The sequence below is a fragment of the Phaseolus vulgaris genome, chromosome 6, assembly GCF_000499845.2.
Source record: "Phaseolus vulgaris cultivar G19833 chromosome 6, P. vulgaris v2.0, whole genome shotgun sequence".
NCBI lineage: Eukaryota > Viridiplantae > Streptophyta > Magnoliopsida > Fabales > Fabaceae > Phaseolus > Phaseolus vulgaris.
In genome coordinates this window covers 21,472,324-21,492,549 of record NC_023754.2, presented here as the reverse complement: position 1 = coordinate 21,492,549, position 20,226 = coordinate 21,472,324, and the positions used below count along the sequence as shown (strand labels likewise).

General features: G+C 32.2%; 1 protein-coding gene across 10 annotated transcripts in view; it reads left to right on the top strand.

The window, feature by feature from the left end:
* LOC137831830 (uncharacterized) overlaps positions 1-12,483 on the top strand; it is a 30,733-nt gene extending 18,250 nt beyond the window's left edge. For 4 of the 10 annotated variants that reach the window (XM_068639675.1, XM_068639674.1, XM_068639677.1 and 1 more), the window contains exons 16-32: positions 1,007-1,111; positions 1,470-1,546; positions 1,877-1,952; positions 2,563-2,784; positions 6,016-6,087; positions 6,872-6,943; positions 7,019-7,083; positions 7,167-7,269; positions 7,344-7,475; positions 7,706-7,849; positions 8,510-8,617; positions 8,732-8,782; positions 8,855-8,932; positions 9,012-9,125; positions 9,380-9,576; positions 11,081-11,150; positions 11,630-12,483. In XM_068639675.1, coding sequence (XP_068495776.1) covers positions 1,007-1,111; positions 1,470-1,546; positions 1,877-1,952; positions 2,563-2,784; positions 6,016-6,087; positions 6,872-6,943; positions 7,019-7,083; positions 7,167-7,269; positions 7,344-7,475; positions 7,706-7,849; positions 8,510-8,617; positions 8,732-8,782; positions 8,855-8,932; positions 9,012-9,125; positions 9,380-9,576; positions 11,081-11,150; positions 11,630-11,818 — 1,875 coding nt within the window. In that variant the 3' untranslated portion in view covers positions 11,819-12,483. Of the gene's footprint in view, positions 1-1,006; positions 1,112-1,469; positions 1,547-1,876; positions 1,953-2,562; positions 2,785-3,078; positions 3,190-6,015; positions 6,088-6,871; positions 6,944-7,005; positions 7,084-7,166; positions 7,270-7,343; positions 7,476-7,705; positions 7,850-8,509; positions 8,618-8,731; positions 8,783-8,854; positions 8,933-9,011; positions 9,126-9,379; positions 9,577-11,080; positions 11,151-11,629 lie in introns of those variants that run through there. The other 6 variants (XR_011084485.1, XR_011084484.1, XR_011084487.1 and 3 more) reach the window with 6 other exon arrangements.
* Positions 12,484-20,226: the final 7,743 nt, after the last annotated feature.

The following is a 20,226-nucleotide window of genomic DNA, read 5'->3' as shown; positions in this document are numbered from 1 at the left end:
TAGACATCAAAATAGCCATTAATTTAGCATTTTGTCGTCTATACCACCACCCTGGATCTAGGGTTATCAAAACCCCAGAATTATGTTTTGGAGACATCTTGAGGGTGTACATTATCTCACACCAAGTATAAGTGGCAAAATCAGAGTTTAGGTATATAAAAAAGATGGTGGGATTAGTTGGAATCAAATTATGGAAACTGTTGGAGATCCCACATCGACTAGAGATTAGGACATTTCATAGTATGTAAGTGGGTGCAAACCTCACCTTATAAGCTGGTTTTATGAGGTTGAGTTAAGCTTAAAGTTCACTTCTTAATATGGTATTAGAGTCATTTAAAGTCTATCCTAGCGAGAATTTGTTTGGCTTATTAGGTCACCCGCTATTGGGCCGCTTTTGAATCACCTGCAAATATATAGTCTCACGCACAAGCTGTCACTCTCGGCGTGAGGGGGTGTGCTGGAGATCTTACATCGACTAAAGATTAGAACATTTCATAGTATATAAGTGGGTCTAAACCTCACCTTTTAAGCCGGTTTTATGAGGTTGATTTAGGTTTAAAGTTCACTTCTTAATAGAAACTTGTGATGCACATGTCTTCAAAACCTAACTACAGTTTTGGTTGCAATTAAGTTGGAAACTGGTTAAAATGACTATAGATTTTTTACGAGTTTGATAGTTTATTTTGGTTATTATTTAAAAAAAATCCTTTTAATTACAATAAAACTGTACCAAATGAATATCTAAATATAAAGTACACAATAAATAGTTTCTCCTGGGAACAAATGCTTCATAATTCTTAGTGATTGTAGAATTGTTATCTTCTAATAAACAAATATGCAAAATCTGAAGTTCTATCAGAAAACTTCATAATACTGAGACTGATTTCTCTGTGTTTTTTATATATTTGTTTCGTAGTTGTGTTTTTGTTTTGTCCCTAAGTAATAAATATTTTGTGGAAGTTATGTGAATAATTTCCATAGCTCAAATTATTCATTTCATTTGTAGGGCAGGGGCATTATTGACTTGACTGAAACATTGGAAGAACTTTATTCATTATTGCTGATTATTGGTCATGTAATGGCAGATGAAGGGGAGGGGGAACTACCATTGGTATGCAATTTGTATTTTCTGTGTTTGATATATTTCATTTAGAACTGATTGTTGGTGCAGGGGATAGTGGGTTAATAAAGAGAAAATACTGGAAACAGGGATTCGGCGGGTTGATACACAATTTTTTTTTGGGTATTTCTTTTATATTTCCATTTCTTCTGTGTATCACAAACTGGCAAATATGCCAAATCTTGTGTATATAGAAAAGACTGTTCAGAAGAAATGGGTTTTATAGGGGGGATGGACAGGATAACTGTATTTCTTTAATGTTTCTATATTTAACTTTTATTATTCATTCTGGCAATGTTGACAGTAATATGCAATGTTGATTTAAGGTTACGTCATTTGTGATGTCTAGGTTCCTAATACGATACAAACCCAGTTTGTTGTTGATGTCGTTGAAGCAGATAGGCATCCTGTTATTTTACTTTCCAGGTAATTTTTCTTCTTCTGCTTTTCGGATTTGGAATTTTTTATTTGAGTTTTTTGCAAGGAATCTTATAAATGTTCTGTAGGGTTTTGACTAATGCCTGTGTTTGCTGTTTGTCTGTGAGCACATACATGACTGGCCTGATAACTTTGTCTGAGTTGAAGAGCTGTTCTTTGTTACGGTTTTTCCTAGGATAATAGTAAAGAGTTGATGCATGAAATTATGATAACATGGAGTTAACACTTTAATACAATACCTTCTGTCAAAGTTTGCATTACATAAAGTCTGATCCAATTATGCAACCATAAGACCCTTTTCCTTATGCATTAATGCAGCTCAATCATAAAATTTGCTGAGCAGTGCCTCAGTCCAGAAATGAGGGCATCAGTTTTTAGTCCCCGACTTCTGGAGGTATGTAAATCCATCTTATATAATGTTAATTTGACTCTTCTACATCCTACTATCTTCATAAATTTCTGTCCAATCTGAATATGTTGCTTTTCTTCTTTTCTTGCTTTATTTCACTGGTAGAAATAATTATCAAAATCTTATTCAGGATTCAAATCTAACCATTCAAACCCAGAACTAAAATGTTGATTTTGTTGTTCCTTGCTTTGTTTCCATTCTTCTAAATATAATTAATAATTTTGTTTTATAAGAGTTTTGTTTAAGTTGTTTTAGCTTTTTCAGATTTAAATTCGGGATATAGAACACTATATATGTATCTATATGATATATTTGAAGTAGTTTTTGTATGTAAAGAACATTACGATACTAATGATCAGCTGGACTAGTTTTTCAGAATTCTTTTAGGTTAACAACTTCCAAGTTGTTTAAAAACGAAATAAAGAGTGACATTACCATTGATAATATTTGGCTGTGTACACCAATAGAAGCCTATTATGGGTTGTTTTAAATTATGGTCTTATTTGGAGATTAAGTTTAATTAAATTTTCTGTGATTCTTTCTCATGAGGTACTTTATTACTTCTCAATCCCTTTTAAATTTATGCTCTATGCAGTCAATTATATGGTTCCTTGCAAGGTGGTCTCGTACATATTTGATGTCTTCTGATGGGATTGGAGAGAAAATATTAGATTCAGGTCATCATCATGAGCATAGTTCAAAAAAGACTTTGCTTTGCTTCTTTGGAGAACATAACCAAGGGAAACTTGTTCTTGATATTATTGTACGAATAGCTTTCATCACACTGACATCATATCCAGGAGAGAAGGATTTGCAGGTTTGAGTTTATCATTCTAACAATTTTGGGCATTCTCTTTTGCACATTATTGTCTACCTAGTTTGAATTTCTGTAACTAAGGTGATGTATATATCAAAGTTCAGACGTTCACAACTGCAATCTTTACATGCATATTTATCATAATTCTCAATAAGCAGTATATTTTACCATATTATGTAAATGTATTATAGGTGGTAGATTTTATTTTAATCAAAGAAAATAATGTTATAGAATCACTACAGAAGTTGCAAACTTAACTAAGTTAGCTCTACAACTTGTATCAATTATATGCAGTATTCTTAAAAATATTATTAAAGGGCAGGGCAGCAGACCACACCCAGCCCAAAGAAGTCAGAAACAATACAAGGAGGTACACTATCATCGAATAAACGAAGTTTTCAAATCGTAAGTTGCTAAACCATCCACACCTATTTCCCTCCCTTTAAATAAGAGAAAATTTGAAATGTGTTCTCCTTGTGGACTCTAAACATTAAGCCATCTCTTGCTTAACCTCCAGGTAACCAAAGAGCTATCATAGAAGGATTTCATAGTAGGCAAATAATTGGTCTCAATCCAAAGAGATCTTCATCCTTTTTTAATAATAATCTCAATATGTATAACTTCCATAAACTCTACTTTAGAGGGACTATTCACATAGAGATCAATTTTAAGTGTATACAACCATGAACACCCAACAATTGACTTGTTAGATGGAAGAAGAACCAACCTGAAGTACCACTACATTGGAAAGCACACATCTCATCAATCACCACTTGGAGACTTAGGAATAGGATGAACAAGTATAATGTATGGTAAAAAGCCAATGCGTAACTGAGGCTTGTATAGTGGAAAGAAGGGTTGCACGTAGAACATGTACCTTTTAGAAAATAGGCCAATCACTTTCAAAGGAGATCGGATCCGTCGTTGATATACCCAAAGAAGTGTTGGAGAAGCATCCCAATTGTGGCAGAGTCACTGGTGGTAATGAAGGAAGATTGACGGTTGTGTGAAAGTGACTACATATGTCCTTATTAGAATAAACAATATTTATAATATGAAATGAACACTTGAATGATCGAGGTGAAAGTTTATGTTGTCCAGGTTTGAGATATGTACAAAACTTGTGGTACCAAAAACACATGCCATCAATTGCACCAAAGTCAATGACCAAAGGACCAAGGGAAGGAGTTTGAGAGAGACAAACAGATAAATTACCAATGTGCGTCGTTGAATTAGTGTTACCAGTGAATTAATGAGTCGAACACCATTTGATAAAGTCTTCAAATGTTGTTGGAATTGGTAGTGTTGGAGCAATTGGTGACTTAGTCGTAGATGCTTGGGAAATATTGTCAGAACAAGGGGGTTTCTCATGGAGCTTCCAACACCTATCAATTGTATGTCCAATGCATTGGCAATGTTTGCATTTGGACGATTTTTAGAATTTCCTATGTGATAGCGTCTATAACTATTACTCGGAGAATGAAGGGATTGTACACAAAGTATGTATCTTCATGTTTATTTGCTGAGGAATATAAAGGAACATAGATAATGTGGAAGTCACATTAGGGTTTATTGGTGTTCCCAAAATCTAATCACAGGCAAAGGTAGTTAAAAATCGACATTATGGTTAAGATCGTGGAGAACTCACAAAATCGTAAATTGTGGGATTATAAGACGAATTGTAGATTTTATTTTCTACAAAAGTATGATATATATATATATATATATATATACACCTATGAAAATAATACAAATATTTAAAACATAATCAATCACTTTGTCAATAGAGGAAGGGTTAGAAGCCCCAATTCCCAAAGCCATTAATGCTTATGCTTGTTAGGTACTCCGTAAATATAAAACAAGACACACAAAGATAGAGATAGAATACTGAAAATTCCTCTGTTTATTGTGATTCACTGTTACAGGAAGACAAGCCTTCAAAGGGAACAACCTCCCTTTCTCACAGGACTATTCCTGTTGACAAAATCTAATACTCAAAAACTGCCCTTTCCAAAACCTGTTGGTCTTTATTTAAAGACCAACCATACCCCACTAACCACTCCCTTAACGGTTTCTAATGTTTCTCCTATGGTACACCTTTCCTGTCATTTCCCTATTCTTATTTTCTGTCCTAACATTTTTATTTTGTAAAATCAATATAGGTTTATAAAAGAGGAGACATAAATGAAAAAGATCAAAACGACACAGAGATGCAAAAGAGGACTTGTTGTGACTATGATTGCTTACTGATAGTAAGGACATGCAAAAGAAACCACATGCGGATGATGGAATGAAAAGAAAATGTACATAGATGAAGGAGAAACGAAATGAAACCCAAAACTAGGTACTGCACTGCACTAGAACAACACACAAATGAAGAAACAAAACTGCGCTAGGCACCGTATCACACACAAAATAGACAGAAACGAAAACGAAGACCATGCGCATAGTTGAAGATGAATGAGTTCAAGACGCAAACCATCTATTGAATGTGAAGAAGAGGGAAAGTCATTTTTTTATTGGGCTTGAAAGGAACAAAAACCGCCGACCTGAAATAGAACTCGAAACGACAATCCTGCATTTTTTCGATTTTCAGCGACAATCCCACTGATCTCACACTGTTCCGATCATATGTTGGCATAGGAAAAGACAGAAGGTGTGAAATCGTGGAATCATACGATTCCAGGATCTAACTCTTGATTTTGACTACAATGATCACATGTAGCAGCATACTCTTGTAGTAAGCCATACGAGCCCAAGGTCATAAAGAACATGGACCATCATCTCACATCTAGTATTGTGCTACACTTTAGCATTGTAGGATACTCTATAATTCTGAGGTATTTTTAGTCTTCAACGTAAGATTAAGATATTGGATATTTTTATGTATCCAAGCCTTTTCTTCTGAAATGTTGGGATTGTGAACGAGCTACACTTATGATATTTTAAAGAAAAAAAATAGAATTGAATATGTTATTCCATGTCAAAATTATCCAAAAGGAGCATAAATTATAACATCTAAAACTTGGGTAGATGCATTCATCTTCTGAGATGTGTTGATTGGCACCCTTAACATTTATGTTTGATTGATTTAATATGCATATTTTCTTTACCATTTTTTCCTTCTAAAATTTAATAATCAATTTATAATCTGTAAGTGCAATTTATCTGTAAAAGATACTGGAATAAATGGCAAATGACCTTGTTCTTATGCAATGTATTTTTTCCTAGGGACTCACTTGTTACCAGTTACTTCATTCGCTGGTTCAGCAAAAGCATATATGCATCCACCTTGTTACCCTGGTGAGTCAATACTTATTTATGTACCTTTAAATTGATAAAACACATCAAAGTTTTGTCTTGATGCAAACTTAAGAGTCTGCATATTTTAAAATGTATTTTTTCATTAATGGGTGATTCAAGTTTGGTAAGTAGTTGCTTATAAGTTATAATAATAGAATGCTCATAGATCTGGAGCCAATAAACAGGGAAACTTTGTTTACAATACTTGCCAGAATAGAGTAAAGTTTTCATAACACTATAATGATGACAAAATGTTCAATCAAACTTTAAAACACATCATATCGATCCTTTCCTTCCTTTGTGTTTACTATCAGCATCTTCCACAATGTGTAAGTCAATGTCCTTGATAGTCTTAAGGTTGATCAGCACCTAGATCCAATAATGCATTACCGTTTTGATGTGATCTTCAGTAATCATTTCAATTTAATGGTCAATCCAGCACAGAAGTTTTTCTCATTGTTTACTTAGTTCTTATGCTCCCTGAAACTGGGAAGTATTCTGAAACAATTTTTGGTGATGGTGTAATTCTAAAAATAATGTTTCTGTAATGCTTAGGGTTTCTTAAACATTAATATGTGTTCCTCACTTTATATGCTTTCTTCATGATATATTAATTTTTTTTAATTGGTTTTAAACAATATTACAAGTGTTGTAGATACTAGAAGATATCAAATTCTCATTTATCATAAAAAAGATGTTATTTCTAATACACTCGAATCCCAAAATGACCTTCATATTTTACTATCACAGTTTGATTCGCTTGTTCATTTGGTATTATGTGCAGAATTCGTGGCATGAACTAGCAACCTCATTTTCCACTGAAAAGACTTTGATCTTGTTGGACACTGCTCATCAGGTAAGATCTTTATCTCCCACCATCTACTATGTTGTTATCAGTTGTTTTCTAAGTGCCATCAGTTTCTTGCTCCAGCGGTCTCTTGCACAAACACTTGTTCGTTCAGCTTCAGGCATAAGAAATTCAGATGCGTCTAGTCAGTGAGTATTTACTTCAACTTTCTTTTGCTATGTTTTCAAAATTTATGACACTGTAAACCTTTCAATTTATTTTTTATTTAAAGGTATGTACGAAATCTCATGGGTCCTATTGCAACATACATAGTGGAGATATCCAGGAAGAGTAATTTTAGAAGCATTGCACAACAACCAGATATTCTCCTTTCGGTGAGGGCTTGAGGAATTATTCCATTCCAATGTTTGTATGAAAATAATTCCTCAACATCATCGACATTCTGTAGGTCAGCTGCATGTTAGAACGGCTACGTGGAGCTGCAAGTGCTTCTGAACCTCGGACACAGAAGGCTATCTATGAACTAGGATTCTCCGTAATGAATCCTATTCTAGTTCTTCTTGAAGTTTATAAACATGAGGTAGCAGTCATATTTATCAGTATCTTCAGCTTATACAGTATCCTCAATGCTCTTGACAAACTCAGAAGTGTTATCTATATGGCTATCTTATTTTTTTTGTGAACATCTTATATCATATAAATTGTTCATTTTTCCAAGTCGATTTTATTGTTACTTTTCGTTTGACAAATGTGTGTAAATTTCCAAGTTTCTGACATCTTGTTCTGTACTTATATGTTCTTATTGTTTAGTCTGCAGTTGTGTACCTGCTACTTAAATTTGTAGTTGACTGGGTCGATGGACAAATTACATACTTGGAGGCCCAAGAAACTGCTGCTGTTGTTGATTTCTGCATGCGTTTGCTTCAGCTGTATTCATCTCACAATATTGGCAAGGTAATTTTCTGTTATCACTTATATTGTTTTTCATATGGCAAATACTTTGGATCAGGAGGAACACCTTGACTAGTTGAACTTTCCTTTTGGTACCTCAGATTGATGAGGCTCCTCTGTGGATTTTTTTTTTCTGAAAAAAGTTAAATTATACTATTGAAGCTTTAATCTGGTTCAAGTTCAAACCATATACAAATCTCGAGGTCAGATAGTTGGAAAGGAAAATCTTTATACTCCTATACCTGCAATATTACACACCTTTATCAGTTTGTATGAAGCATAAGGGATGCGAAGTGCGTATTCATTTAAATTTGTCCCCTTTCACACTGATTTTCTTTTTTATCTCAATACCAACAATTCAAGTGTTTCAATTTTGTTATTTTGTTTGTGCTTTTTTTTTTTACTAAAATAAACAGATTTCTGTTTTTTTTATGTGTTTATCGAATATGCTTATTTTGAAAATAAGTTTTTTTCATGTTATTTTAATAAGAAAGTCTGATCTGCTTCTTAAATGATATTTTACAAATTGTTTACTTCAAACACACTTATTTTTAAGTGTAAACAACTGGCCCTATATAAAGTCAATATATTGTTGCTAATTCAATTTTTCTTTTTCGTTATTTTAAAAATATTCTCTCTCATGTTCCATTCGCCCCTTTTCAGATATCACTAAGTCTGTCAAGCAGCTTACTTACTGAGGCTAAAACAGATAAGTATAGAGATTTGCGTGCGCTTCTTCAACTTCTCTCAAGTCTTTGCTCTAAAGACATGGTAAAGATTTTCTTTGCATAATTTATTTGACTAGCAGTTGGAAAGAGGTTACCTGCCTCTCATACTCATACTTAACATAAGTGCAACTTAACTAAAAAATTCTTAATGTGGCAGATTGATTTCTCGTCAGATTCAATTGAAGCCCAAGGCACTAACATATCTCAGGTAATATCAAGATTACATTTACCAGTTTCATGTAAAGTCGGACAGTGAATTTCTAATGCATGTGTCTTGTAGGTGGTTTACTTTGGTCTTCACATGGTCGCACCGCTGATTTCTATGGAACTCTTAAAATATCCCAAACTTTGTCATGATGTAAGATATTTTTGTGCTATGCGAAGTAAAACGGGACTGATTGTTATCCAAAACTAAATACTGTATAATTTATTTGCAGTATTTTTCTCTCCTTTCACATATGTTGGAGGTTTATCCTGAAACATTTGCGCTACTAAATAGTGAAGCCTTTGCTCATATACTTGGAACCCTCGATTTTGGTCTTCACCATCAGGTAATATTTGTAATGTGCTTTTTCTTTAATAATCAATATTATAGAATGAAGCAGTTAGAAACTAATCTGATTAAGCTGCGATAAGCTTAAGTAGTTTTTCAATAGTTTAGCATTCTTTTCTAGTGTCCTAAATAAACTTCTTTGAAAAAAGGGATAAATTCCACTGTGTATTACAGTTCACAGATGAATTTTTTTTCTAGTTGGTAATTTATGATTGTGCTTAGAATATGGGCTATCCTTTCCGGATTTTGCAGGACGCAGATGTGGTTAGTAAGAGTCTGAGAGCTCTGCAAGCTCTGGCTTCTTACCACTACAAAGAGACTGGTAACGGTAATATAGGCTTGGGTGCCCACACCGTGGGTCTTAAGGATTCAAGTGGGAATGTTTCAGAAGGTCTTTTGAGCCGTTTTCTTCGTTCACTGCTGCAGCTCCTCCTTTTTGAGGATTATAGGTGAGAATACAAAGGAAATTCTTTTTTCCCTTTTTCCTTTCTGTTTTACCAAGCCTGACAATGTATTGGACCTTGAGAGTATTGTTTATCTAAACTAACATACAAAGATCAATATGGATAATTTAGCACTATTACTCGAATATATGTACTGCATTTGTCACTCAATTAGCGGGTCATCTATTATCTCCTCCCCTCCCCCCTCCTCTTTTGGTCATAGATTATAGAAGCCCAACTTGTAAAAGCATGGTAGGGTGAAGGTGTGGAGAGTCTACTCTAGGATGAATAAAAAACAACAGATTTAGGAATCTGTTTCTGTGAAGGAAGTTCTTATCTGTTGTCATGCTATTCTAAATTTATTATTATCTGGCAGTTTGTATATCTAAATCTAGTCTAGTTATCTTTAATAAGTGGCTCTTTTGGATCGGGTGCTCATCAAATTTTTGGAGTTTGATTTTCAAATAAATACACCAACAAAGTTTTGTCCCACCAGGTGAAGACGTTGTCTACATGGATCACTTGATGTCATTCAACTCAGTTAAAAGCTTCCCGAATATTGTATGCTATGACATTTTCTTTGACAACTTACTCCAAAGTTCTTCTTAGTCTCCCTCCTTTTCATAGGATTACAAACCATACAATTTGTTCTTCTAATTGGTGCAGCTGTGTCTCTAGTGGCCTTCTTTGTATGTGTCCAAATTATCCTAACTAATTTTTGGTCATATTTTCCTAAATATGTCCTACCCTAAGGTTTACTCGTATATAATCATTCCATATCTTGTCCTTTCTTGTGTGGCCATACATCCATCCATCAGAAGGGAGAACGTTTTCATTATGATACTCGTTACTCGTACCTTTCTCTAATGTGAGAATGATAGTAACACTTTTTCCAACTCACTTACAGGTTGAAATTTATTGAAAAGTATAAAATCAGGAGAGAAAATCCACCACCAAAATTTGTGGCTTTCAATAAATTTCAGTCAGTAATAAAGAGTGCGATCCTAATATTTCTCATTCTCATGTCCCTTTGAAAACCTAACATTCATTGCTTATAGTACTACCTCTGATCTCATATATAAGTGAAAAAAAAGCACACTTTATGTACTTTTTGTTTTACAAGGAAGCATTCTAGGAAGAATATTAAAATATTGGTAAAATTTAATACACTTGGCTGTTTTCCATGGTCTATGTGAAGTTGTTTCTATTTTGCTTATAATGATAAACACTGTAACACAGTTAATTCTATAGTGGGTGTATCAAATGAATGTGCAAGTCAAATAATGTGCCATCTTTTAGAGCACACCCACATACTTTATTTTCAAGTATGTCACGAGTTTAATAAAATTTGTTGGATGATTTATTTTAAATATGCAATCAAATTATCCACACAAATACCTCTGTTTCCTAGTTCCTAGTATAATGTTACTAAACGGCCACTCCACATCTTAGTTAATACTGTTCAAAGTCACATTGCAATTGACTAACAGTGTTACCCTTGTTATTTCAGTCCGGATCTGATCAGTGTTGCAGCAGATGCTCTCCTTCCTTTAATCCTGTGTGAGCAAGGCCTGTATCAGGTGAGTCTCTGACTTGCATTTGGTAAAAAAATTCTATGCAAGTTCGAGGTTACAAACATGCTTTCTTAAATTTTCATAGCTAACATGTTTGAACTAGTATTGTAAGATTGATGTATAAATGATCATAGTGTTGCTTGTTCTCTTCAATGGTGAATATGCAAGTTACGTTACTTTTCATATCAGGAATATATTTTATATTTTTGTTCAGTGTGCATCTAAATCCATTTCAAATCAGCATACATTCGTTCAACGACTTGATTAGTGAAAAACTTAGCTTGTCTGTTGCTATTGGTGACTTACTTTCCCAAAAGAACCTGCATTATTAACCAGCTTATATTCTATGTTTTTTTTGGGGGGAGGGAATTCAAACTTAAGTTTTTAAGAAAATTTTACATAATCAGTTACCATACAATATATTCTTTTATTCCTTCTATGATTTCCTCCTTTTATTTTATGGATTGTGGGAAATTTCTTTACAGAGATTGGGGAATGAATTGATAGAAAGACAACAAGATCCAGCACTCAAAACTAGGCTGGCAAATGCATTTCACACACTAACAATGGCAAATCAGCTTTCTTCCTCCCTGGATCGAATAAATTACCAGAGGTTTAGAAAAAATCTTAATAGCTTCCTAGTTGAAGTTCGTGGATTTCTGAGGACCATGTGATCAACTGTGTATGGCCTGTGGTTTATAAAGCTTCCAAAGTGGAGTTGAGATTCCTACTGATCAAGCCAGCAGCTGAAGATAAACGTAGAGAGCTAATCTCTTGGCATACAAATTATTTGGGTTTACACCGTGTCCTATGTTCACTGGGCTTTCCTCAGTTATATCATATCACTTGGGTTGTTTGCAAAAGTAAAAGCTTCTTTTTTGCTTGTCAGAGGTTATTACACTAGTAGAAAAGCTGCCCGAAGATCTTAGTTGCAATTCAATGACAATAGTTGTGGAGGCACATTCTTTTATGGAAAAATGCATCCTTGTGTAGATATATATTACTATCACTTAGTTTGGCAGGAGCCTCTCTTTCTATGAACCCTTTCATGTTTGTGCTCTAATGCACAGGCTCAAAGTCCGTTCAGATCCGTTAGATATACTGAACCATTCCTAAGCTTGTGAAACTTACGCTTTCACGGAAGCTGATTGTTGAGAAGATCAAAATGCTAAAGTGATTTTGTTCATACAAGTTTTGCAGTTATGTTTGTAAAACTATAACTATGGCTCCATCTTAGTTCTTTATCTTATGTTAAGGTCTTGCTCATCACTATGTACAGTTACGTGTGACTGTTAATTCAATTGTCGAGTAACAATCATCAAAGCTCAATCTTGATTTAGCTCCATAATTTCTTTTACTTCACTAATATACAATGAGGATGACTTCTAGTGATCGCCTGGGGAAATTCATTCATAATATTAGTAGTACCTTGCAAATTTTGTTATAACCCCAAATAACTAAGTACGTACAGACAAACTTATATCACATGTCTGTAATAACCAACAAAGAGTTTATATAAGTATTTTGAAATTTCAACATAAGCATGTATACATGTTTATTCTTCACAGAACAGAAATATTTTATGCTCCTTCAGAAATTTCTTTTAGATGTCTAACAATTTATTAATGTATTAAGAACAATCATATCAAAAGCTACTTACAAAATACACGAATGGTATTAAATATCAATTTGATATGTCATGGACTAAAACAATTTGATCTGCATTAAATATCAAATTATCTTATTTATCAAAAACACTATTAATCTAAAAGTTCCAATGAATAAATAATCTTCTAGAATACTTATATTAATTGTGTGTCGATATTGCAATAAATTTCTTAGTTTTTCACCACCTTAAGTTATTATGATAAAGCAAGCTATAGTGTATTCTTTCATAATGGATTTCTACTTAATGCTACAAGCTACAAAAATATCTCAACATATATCTTATATATTTAACCTCAAATCATTTAATCCTCCATTGAATACTTACACATAATTACTCAAATGTAAGCTAAAAAAATCTTATTTCCCGTCGTATCAATTTCATATATATAATCTTAAAATAAAGAGCAAATTTGTTCGGCGAAATATAATTTGCTAAACAAATTTAAATCTCAAATGAATTCTTTGCTATCTGGTTAAGGCGATTGTCATCTAGATGAATTTTCAGGACTAAAAAAAATAACATATTTCATAATAGCACACATACAACTAATTAACATTTCTAAAAGACAAGGACAAAGTTGGATTTAAAACGTTGTGAATGGACATAAAAAGTGGATCATAAATCATCTCAATTTCAAAAGTTTACCTATACTGTTTTCATATTTCGAACATTCCTTCTACATGTATATATTTTATTTTTATCATCATAAGATTCCTATTAATAATATTTTTTTAATCAAAATCAAATAACATCACATCAACTTATTGACAAGTATCTAGATCCTAAATTTTAGACTCAATCTAACAGAAAATTTCAATTTTTCGTGTTCCACATATCCTCATAACTCAAAACAAACTTAACTACTTAAATAATTTTCTCTTAACTTACAGTTCTTCATTTCTTAGACAACAAAGAGATTTGAATTGACATCAAACTCTGAATAAGATAACAAAATACCAGCAAATCAATCAAAACACTCATTAGAGAGAGAAAAGAGTTAAACAAATAATATTTAACTTTAAAATACTTATCCATAGATTAAATAATTAAGGATATGAAGATTTTAGAACAAGAGATGATGGGAATGCAAAACAAGAATACATGATTCTTTGACATTCTTAGGAGCAACTTGAGTTGGTCATGAAATGACACTTTATTTAGAATTGGATCAATGTTCTAATTCAAGAACTCACCAAGACTTTGCACCAACCAAAACTCATATGGAGGTCCATATATTGTCAAATGGAATCAAAACACAAGGAATGAAGAACAAGAATTGAAAGCTTGACAGAATTGAAATGCTAAACTACTGAACCAAACAGAAACAAAGAAACAAAGCTGGAAATACAACTTTAAAACTGTGCAAATGAAAGGAAAGACTAGGAAACTAAAAACTACCGAATGAAAATTGAAGAAAAGGAAGAAGAACACTTATAGAAGAAGCTTGCTGGATTTTGAGAATTGGAGAAGCCATTCACGCCACTTGGTTCCTTGTTCCAAGATAAGTGATGGAGTGCCGCCACTTGAAGCTCACCATTGCTCATAAGATAAGGCAAAGGAAGAAGAAGACCCAAGACTCACAATTTCTCCCAAAATTTGAGTATAGTCTCTCTACTATAAAATTCCAATCTCAAAAATACAAAGAGAAGCACCTTATTTATAGCCTATGAGGTGCTGAAAATGCAAGCTAAATGAACCTCAAATGCTGATGAAATTCGGCGCCAACTAGACAATGAAGGAAGTGTGACTTTCCTTCCTAGTTTGGCACCTCATCACTCCTATCTACACTCCCCCTAACCTCCCTTACTACTTACACCTATTTATTACATCCGCACCCCTATTCTATAAAAGAAATAAGAAGAGCCATCTTATTATACTCTTGTCCCAAAGCTCTTGCCATGCTCCTAGTAATTCTTTGGGCTTGGGCCCCTTGTTGGGCTTGGACCCCTTGTTGGACTTGGGCCCCTTGTTGGGCTTGGGCTTCATGGGCTTGAGCATCCTCTACTTGGTTTCCATCAAGGCTGCTTCTTCCTGCACCTCCATACCTTCTTGTGCCACCCCCATAAATTTTTCTTATTCCAAAAATACCCTTTTTAATATTCCGGATTATATAATCCGGAAGTCATTTTTTAGATTCAAAATTAGCTTCCGGATTATGTAATCCGAAAGTCTTTTGTGATTAGCTTCCGGATTACATAATCTGGAAGTCTTTTCTATAGCTTCCGGATTATGTAATCTGGAAGTCTTTTTTTCCGATGTGTTATTAGCTTTCGGATTACATAATCCGGAAGTCTTTTCTAAATATGAAATTAACTTCCGAATTATGTAATCCGGAATTTATCCGGATTACATAATCCATAGGCTTATTATTTCAAATCCAAGGGGGTGAAAAAAAAAAGGATAAAATGGTATTTTCATATTTAGTATGGGGGTGGCACAAGAAGGTATGGAGGTGTAGGAAGAAAGAGTCTTCCATCAAGAGAGAAGTATTTATGAAAATGACAAAGGAAACAAAAGGTGAAGGGAGAAGATTCCTTGAGCATAAATAAAGAAAGAAAGAAAAAAAGGAAGTGGCATTCATAGATTGATAGAATGTGGGTTGAAAGGAACATGACGGTCACTCAATGATAAGAAAGCCCAAGCCAAACACAGAACATAAGTATATCCCACTGCGTTAAACTCCTTTTGTATGTTACAAAGCAATAACAGCAAAAACAAATTTGGATTTAATATGTTTAAGCTATATTGTGTATCCCATTTGGTTCAACTATAACATATTTAATTTTAAAAAATAATAAGGTTTACAAGATATTGTATGTCATGCCATTTTCTTCATTATAGAGAAAAAAATAACTAGGTGATGATTTCAATTAGTATACATAGTTGGCATAATAAGGTTGGAACTTGTCTGCATTGCGATAATTTGGCTAATAAGATTTGAAACTAGAAAGGAAACTTTGAAACTAGAGAGAAAGGAATTCATGAATTTTTGTATAGGGAGTGAGATAATTGATGGAAAAAACACACGGAAGAAACACAAAATCATGAATTAACAGCAAAAAAATAAATAACATAGGATTTAACGTGGTTAATTGTCAATCAACAACCTATGTCCACGGATAACTAATTAGGTTTTAATTCTGTTTGTTATAATTTTATTATAAACACAAAGATCTCTTATATTAAAATTTTAGAAGGAACACAATAATTAAAACATGATATCTAGTCAACTCAATCCAATTGTTCATGACTTCACACTGACAATAATGAACTTTGAGGTGACCTCCCTTATTCCAAACTCCAACCTTTAACACTTAGTTTTTTATCTCCAATTTGTGTTGAATATTCAGATTTTCAGTCTGAACTGAAGAGGTAATTTCAGAAGCCTCTCAGCCCAATGAAAATTATGAATACACTTGCAGAAAACGATGCAGAGCCCAGTTTGTATCTGGTTGCTGCTATATTTTATTTGAAGAGACGTAGGAGTGAGAGTGGGTGAAAGAAGTGAGGGTGGGTGAATAAATTAAGGATGGTAAGCAAAACAAGGAGTGAGAAAGCGAATGATATAAATGAATTATGAGTTGGAAAGTTGTGGAGTCTCACATCGATCTATTCAAACAAGATTGTTGGGCTATGCTGTTCGGGTTCTCCGAGGACTTCGTTTTGGTGAAAATCACTACAAATTTTTGCCCTTGGTTTCGTAACACAGTAACAATTACAAGTTATCAGAAGCTCGTACAGTTTAGGTCTTTGGCTGCATTAATCTAAGTTCCTGGAAGACACTAGATGAGGTCTTCTGCTGTAAAAAACTTGTGTATTTTCTTAGGACAGCATCTTCAGATAGAATATTCCAGAGAAGGTACAATTATAGGCACAAATTTCATGCACCATTTCTCCTCTAGCGCAACCATTGAGACTACTGTTGCTATCAAATTTCTCGTCAAACTAAATTTTCTTATCAGTAACAACTGTTACATTATTCAATGACTTCAACAAATGTAAGTATTCAAATTCACAACATCTCAGGAAAAAGAGTGTTATTATTATTTGATGGCTCATGCTCATGAATCTGGTTGTCCTTATGATTACGTTAAGTAATTCATGCAACTTCTTCTGTGGATCACATATGTAAAAAAAAAGACAAATAACCTTAAACTCATTATCACACTTATGTTAAGAAACTACCTAACTTTTAAAATGATTTATGGTCGTCAATTTATTATGATTAAATATGTTTTTCGTCTTTATATTGTAACACGAAATTGGTTTTCGATTCAAATTTTATATTATCTACTTACCTATAGTATAAAAATATTGGAATATGTTATTCTATATGTAAAATTATTGTTGTTTTAATTGCAAACTTCCATTATAATTACTTCCAATGATTTGAATTCATTTCTAAATCTATTCTAATTATTTTCATACTATAAATACTTGGATAATTTAAAATTTAAATTAAGATGAAAACCAATTTTGTGATTTTGTATATTTACCTAACTCCCAACTTATTAACTACAAGTATCTTCATACTATTATCTCATTATCATAAGTTGTGAAGGCAAAGCAAAGTATCAAAATCATAGGATCAATAAGAAATTGAACAATATACACAATAACTTTATGAATAAGAAATCAAAAAGGAGGAAATAACAAATATTAATTATGGGTAATAGTTAATAATTGTCCGATAATTACTTATGTGTAAAAAGGAAATATTTGAGTTATTTGGGTTATGTTTGTTTGAATATCTTTATCATTATCATATCTCCATTTACCTCTTTATATTACATTAAAAAATGCAATTCAATTTTCACAATAGGTTGCTCACATATTTTGATTAAAAAAATTGAGTTAAATTTTTTATACAATTATAACTCACTGCATCGATCTACACATCACAAACTTTTAAGAATTTAAATATAGTTTTATGAAAATGTGCAACAAGCATGATTTGTACAGTGTTCCATGGGGTTTCTGAAATCCTTGGTAGAGTAGAAAATTTTGGGTACCCTACTTCCCACACACACACACATTTATAAATTGTGGCTTTCATTTTCATGAACAATGCTATCGCTTCAAAATAACATAATATTTTTACTTTTTTAGAATCCCAAATTAAACTTAAAAGTATTACTATCGTAAATATCATAAAATGTTTGATTTTTTTAATCATGGCATTAATACGAATTTTATATAAACTAGCAATGACTAATTATGTGAGAACTTTATAACATAGATACTATCCTCTTAATATGGTGTATTTTATATTTAAAGTGATAAGATTCGAATTTTAAACTATAAATATGTTTTATTAATATTTAATAATTCAAAAAAATTATATACTTAAAAATTGAAAACAAGTAAATAATATATATAGTAATGTAGACAATTGGTATAAACAATAACTTTTATTTTTTTCCATCCTTAGTAGGTTTTATTTTTTGAAATTCATAATCATATTATGACCCAAGGTATTCTCTTATCTTATTGGAATGAAACTTTTAATTGTTAGTAGATAAAGCAATGAAACTTCCATCCTTAATAGTTTTTCTTTTTTGAAATTCATAATCATATTATGACCCAAGGTATTCTCTTATCTTATTAGAATGAAACTTTTAATTGTAAACCTTTCAAATTTTCAATAATGAAGAGTCTTTATTCTAAGAGAATGAGGTTAACCATTTTTTTATTTACGTCCATCAATGGTTAACTTTTAATCATGATAATTAGACCCCAAAATACTATAATCTCATTTAGTAAGTTATTGCAATATGTTTCTTGAATTGGCCCTTTTAATAATCCCAATGCAATATTTTGATAATGGTAGAAGGAGAAGCTATAATTTTGAATCTGTCTAAAGCCTATATAAATTAAACAAATTGTAATAGTTTTGAGAATTATTGTGGGCAACAACTTTAAGGTATGATGGGACTAGAATCTTATAAAGTAGCCTTAATTCTATTATCTCTAATAATTACAAAATACTACAAGATATCATAGTACACTATATTTCAACTATAACTGGGAAAAGATACATGCATCTATACAACTTTTCTCATATGTGAAACCATTATTAGATCACTTTATAAAGTAAACCTCCTTCAGTATACTATAAATTCACATTAATTTCAACTATTTTACTCATTTAAATAATCTGTCCCCGTAGAATATGGTCATCAGTTTTTTTTTTGTTTGGTAAAAAGATATTTTTATATTTTGATATGTCTCCTAGTATTCATTAAGTGATAATTAAGCTTTATATTAAAGAGAGATTAAGTAAAGTAATAACATCATTAAAAAAATTATTTCAATGACAAAAAATAATTAATTTTTATATTAACTAAATTACATGCTATTTTAAAAACTAAAAAATTTATTGAAATTTAATATAATTTTTATTATTAATGAAATTTGTAAACTAGTTTATAAATTGGTATTTAATTAAATTCACTATATTAATTGAGTTTAAATTAAGATAAAAATACTGATAAATAATTCTATTAATATAAAATATATATATCAAATATATATTACAATATAACATATCATTTGGTACAAAATAATAACATTTGTGTATTAATAAATTTCTTTTGGTTTAACTCCATATCTGTAGTAGAATCAATGAAAATGACAAAAACAACCATTTGTGAAACAATCCCCAATTAAGTTAATTAAATCAACCGATTCAACCAAGAACCTTGCATTAAACATTTGGGTTTGGACATTAGAATATACATATATAGAGGAATAAAAGAGGCTTTAACCCATACATTCTGAGAGGAGACAGTTGATGATAAGCCTACCATATAGAACCACTTTTCATCAAATTTAAGGGCTCGTTCTCCAAGTTACAGCAAATAACATACCCTCTCATGTCAATAATCCAAAACTTGTTGTTACAAATTTAGCTACTTTTGACATCTCCATCTTTAGCTGGCAGCTACACTAGAGATATAATCTAGGTTTTGTCTTACTGTCTAAAGACAGATTTCACAAGATCAGCATCAAACTAATATATACCTAACTCCATTTGACCACCTCACTTATTATTTCCTCTCAATAATACATTCTTCCACTTCCTCTACCAACCTAACTATTACTTTCATTAATATCATATTACATTCATTCTTTTTAATCCCAACTAACTACTCATAACACCCTTTCTTATAATCCATGCATGGATCAGAGGGAAAAGAAACAAAGACTGTTACTTAATCAGTATGTAACACAATGAAAAACAGAAGATAATTAATCTCCTCTGTAACTAATTATTAACTAAAATACACAACGAAAACAAATCACAGTGGCAGCACCAGCAACTTCTTAATTACTTTACAAGTACAAGGGCAAGTGCTAGTGCAACCATCCATATATTTTCAGGTATATATATCTGTTAAAACTTCAATCTTT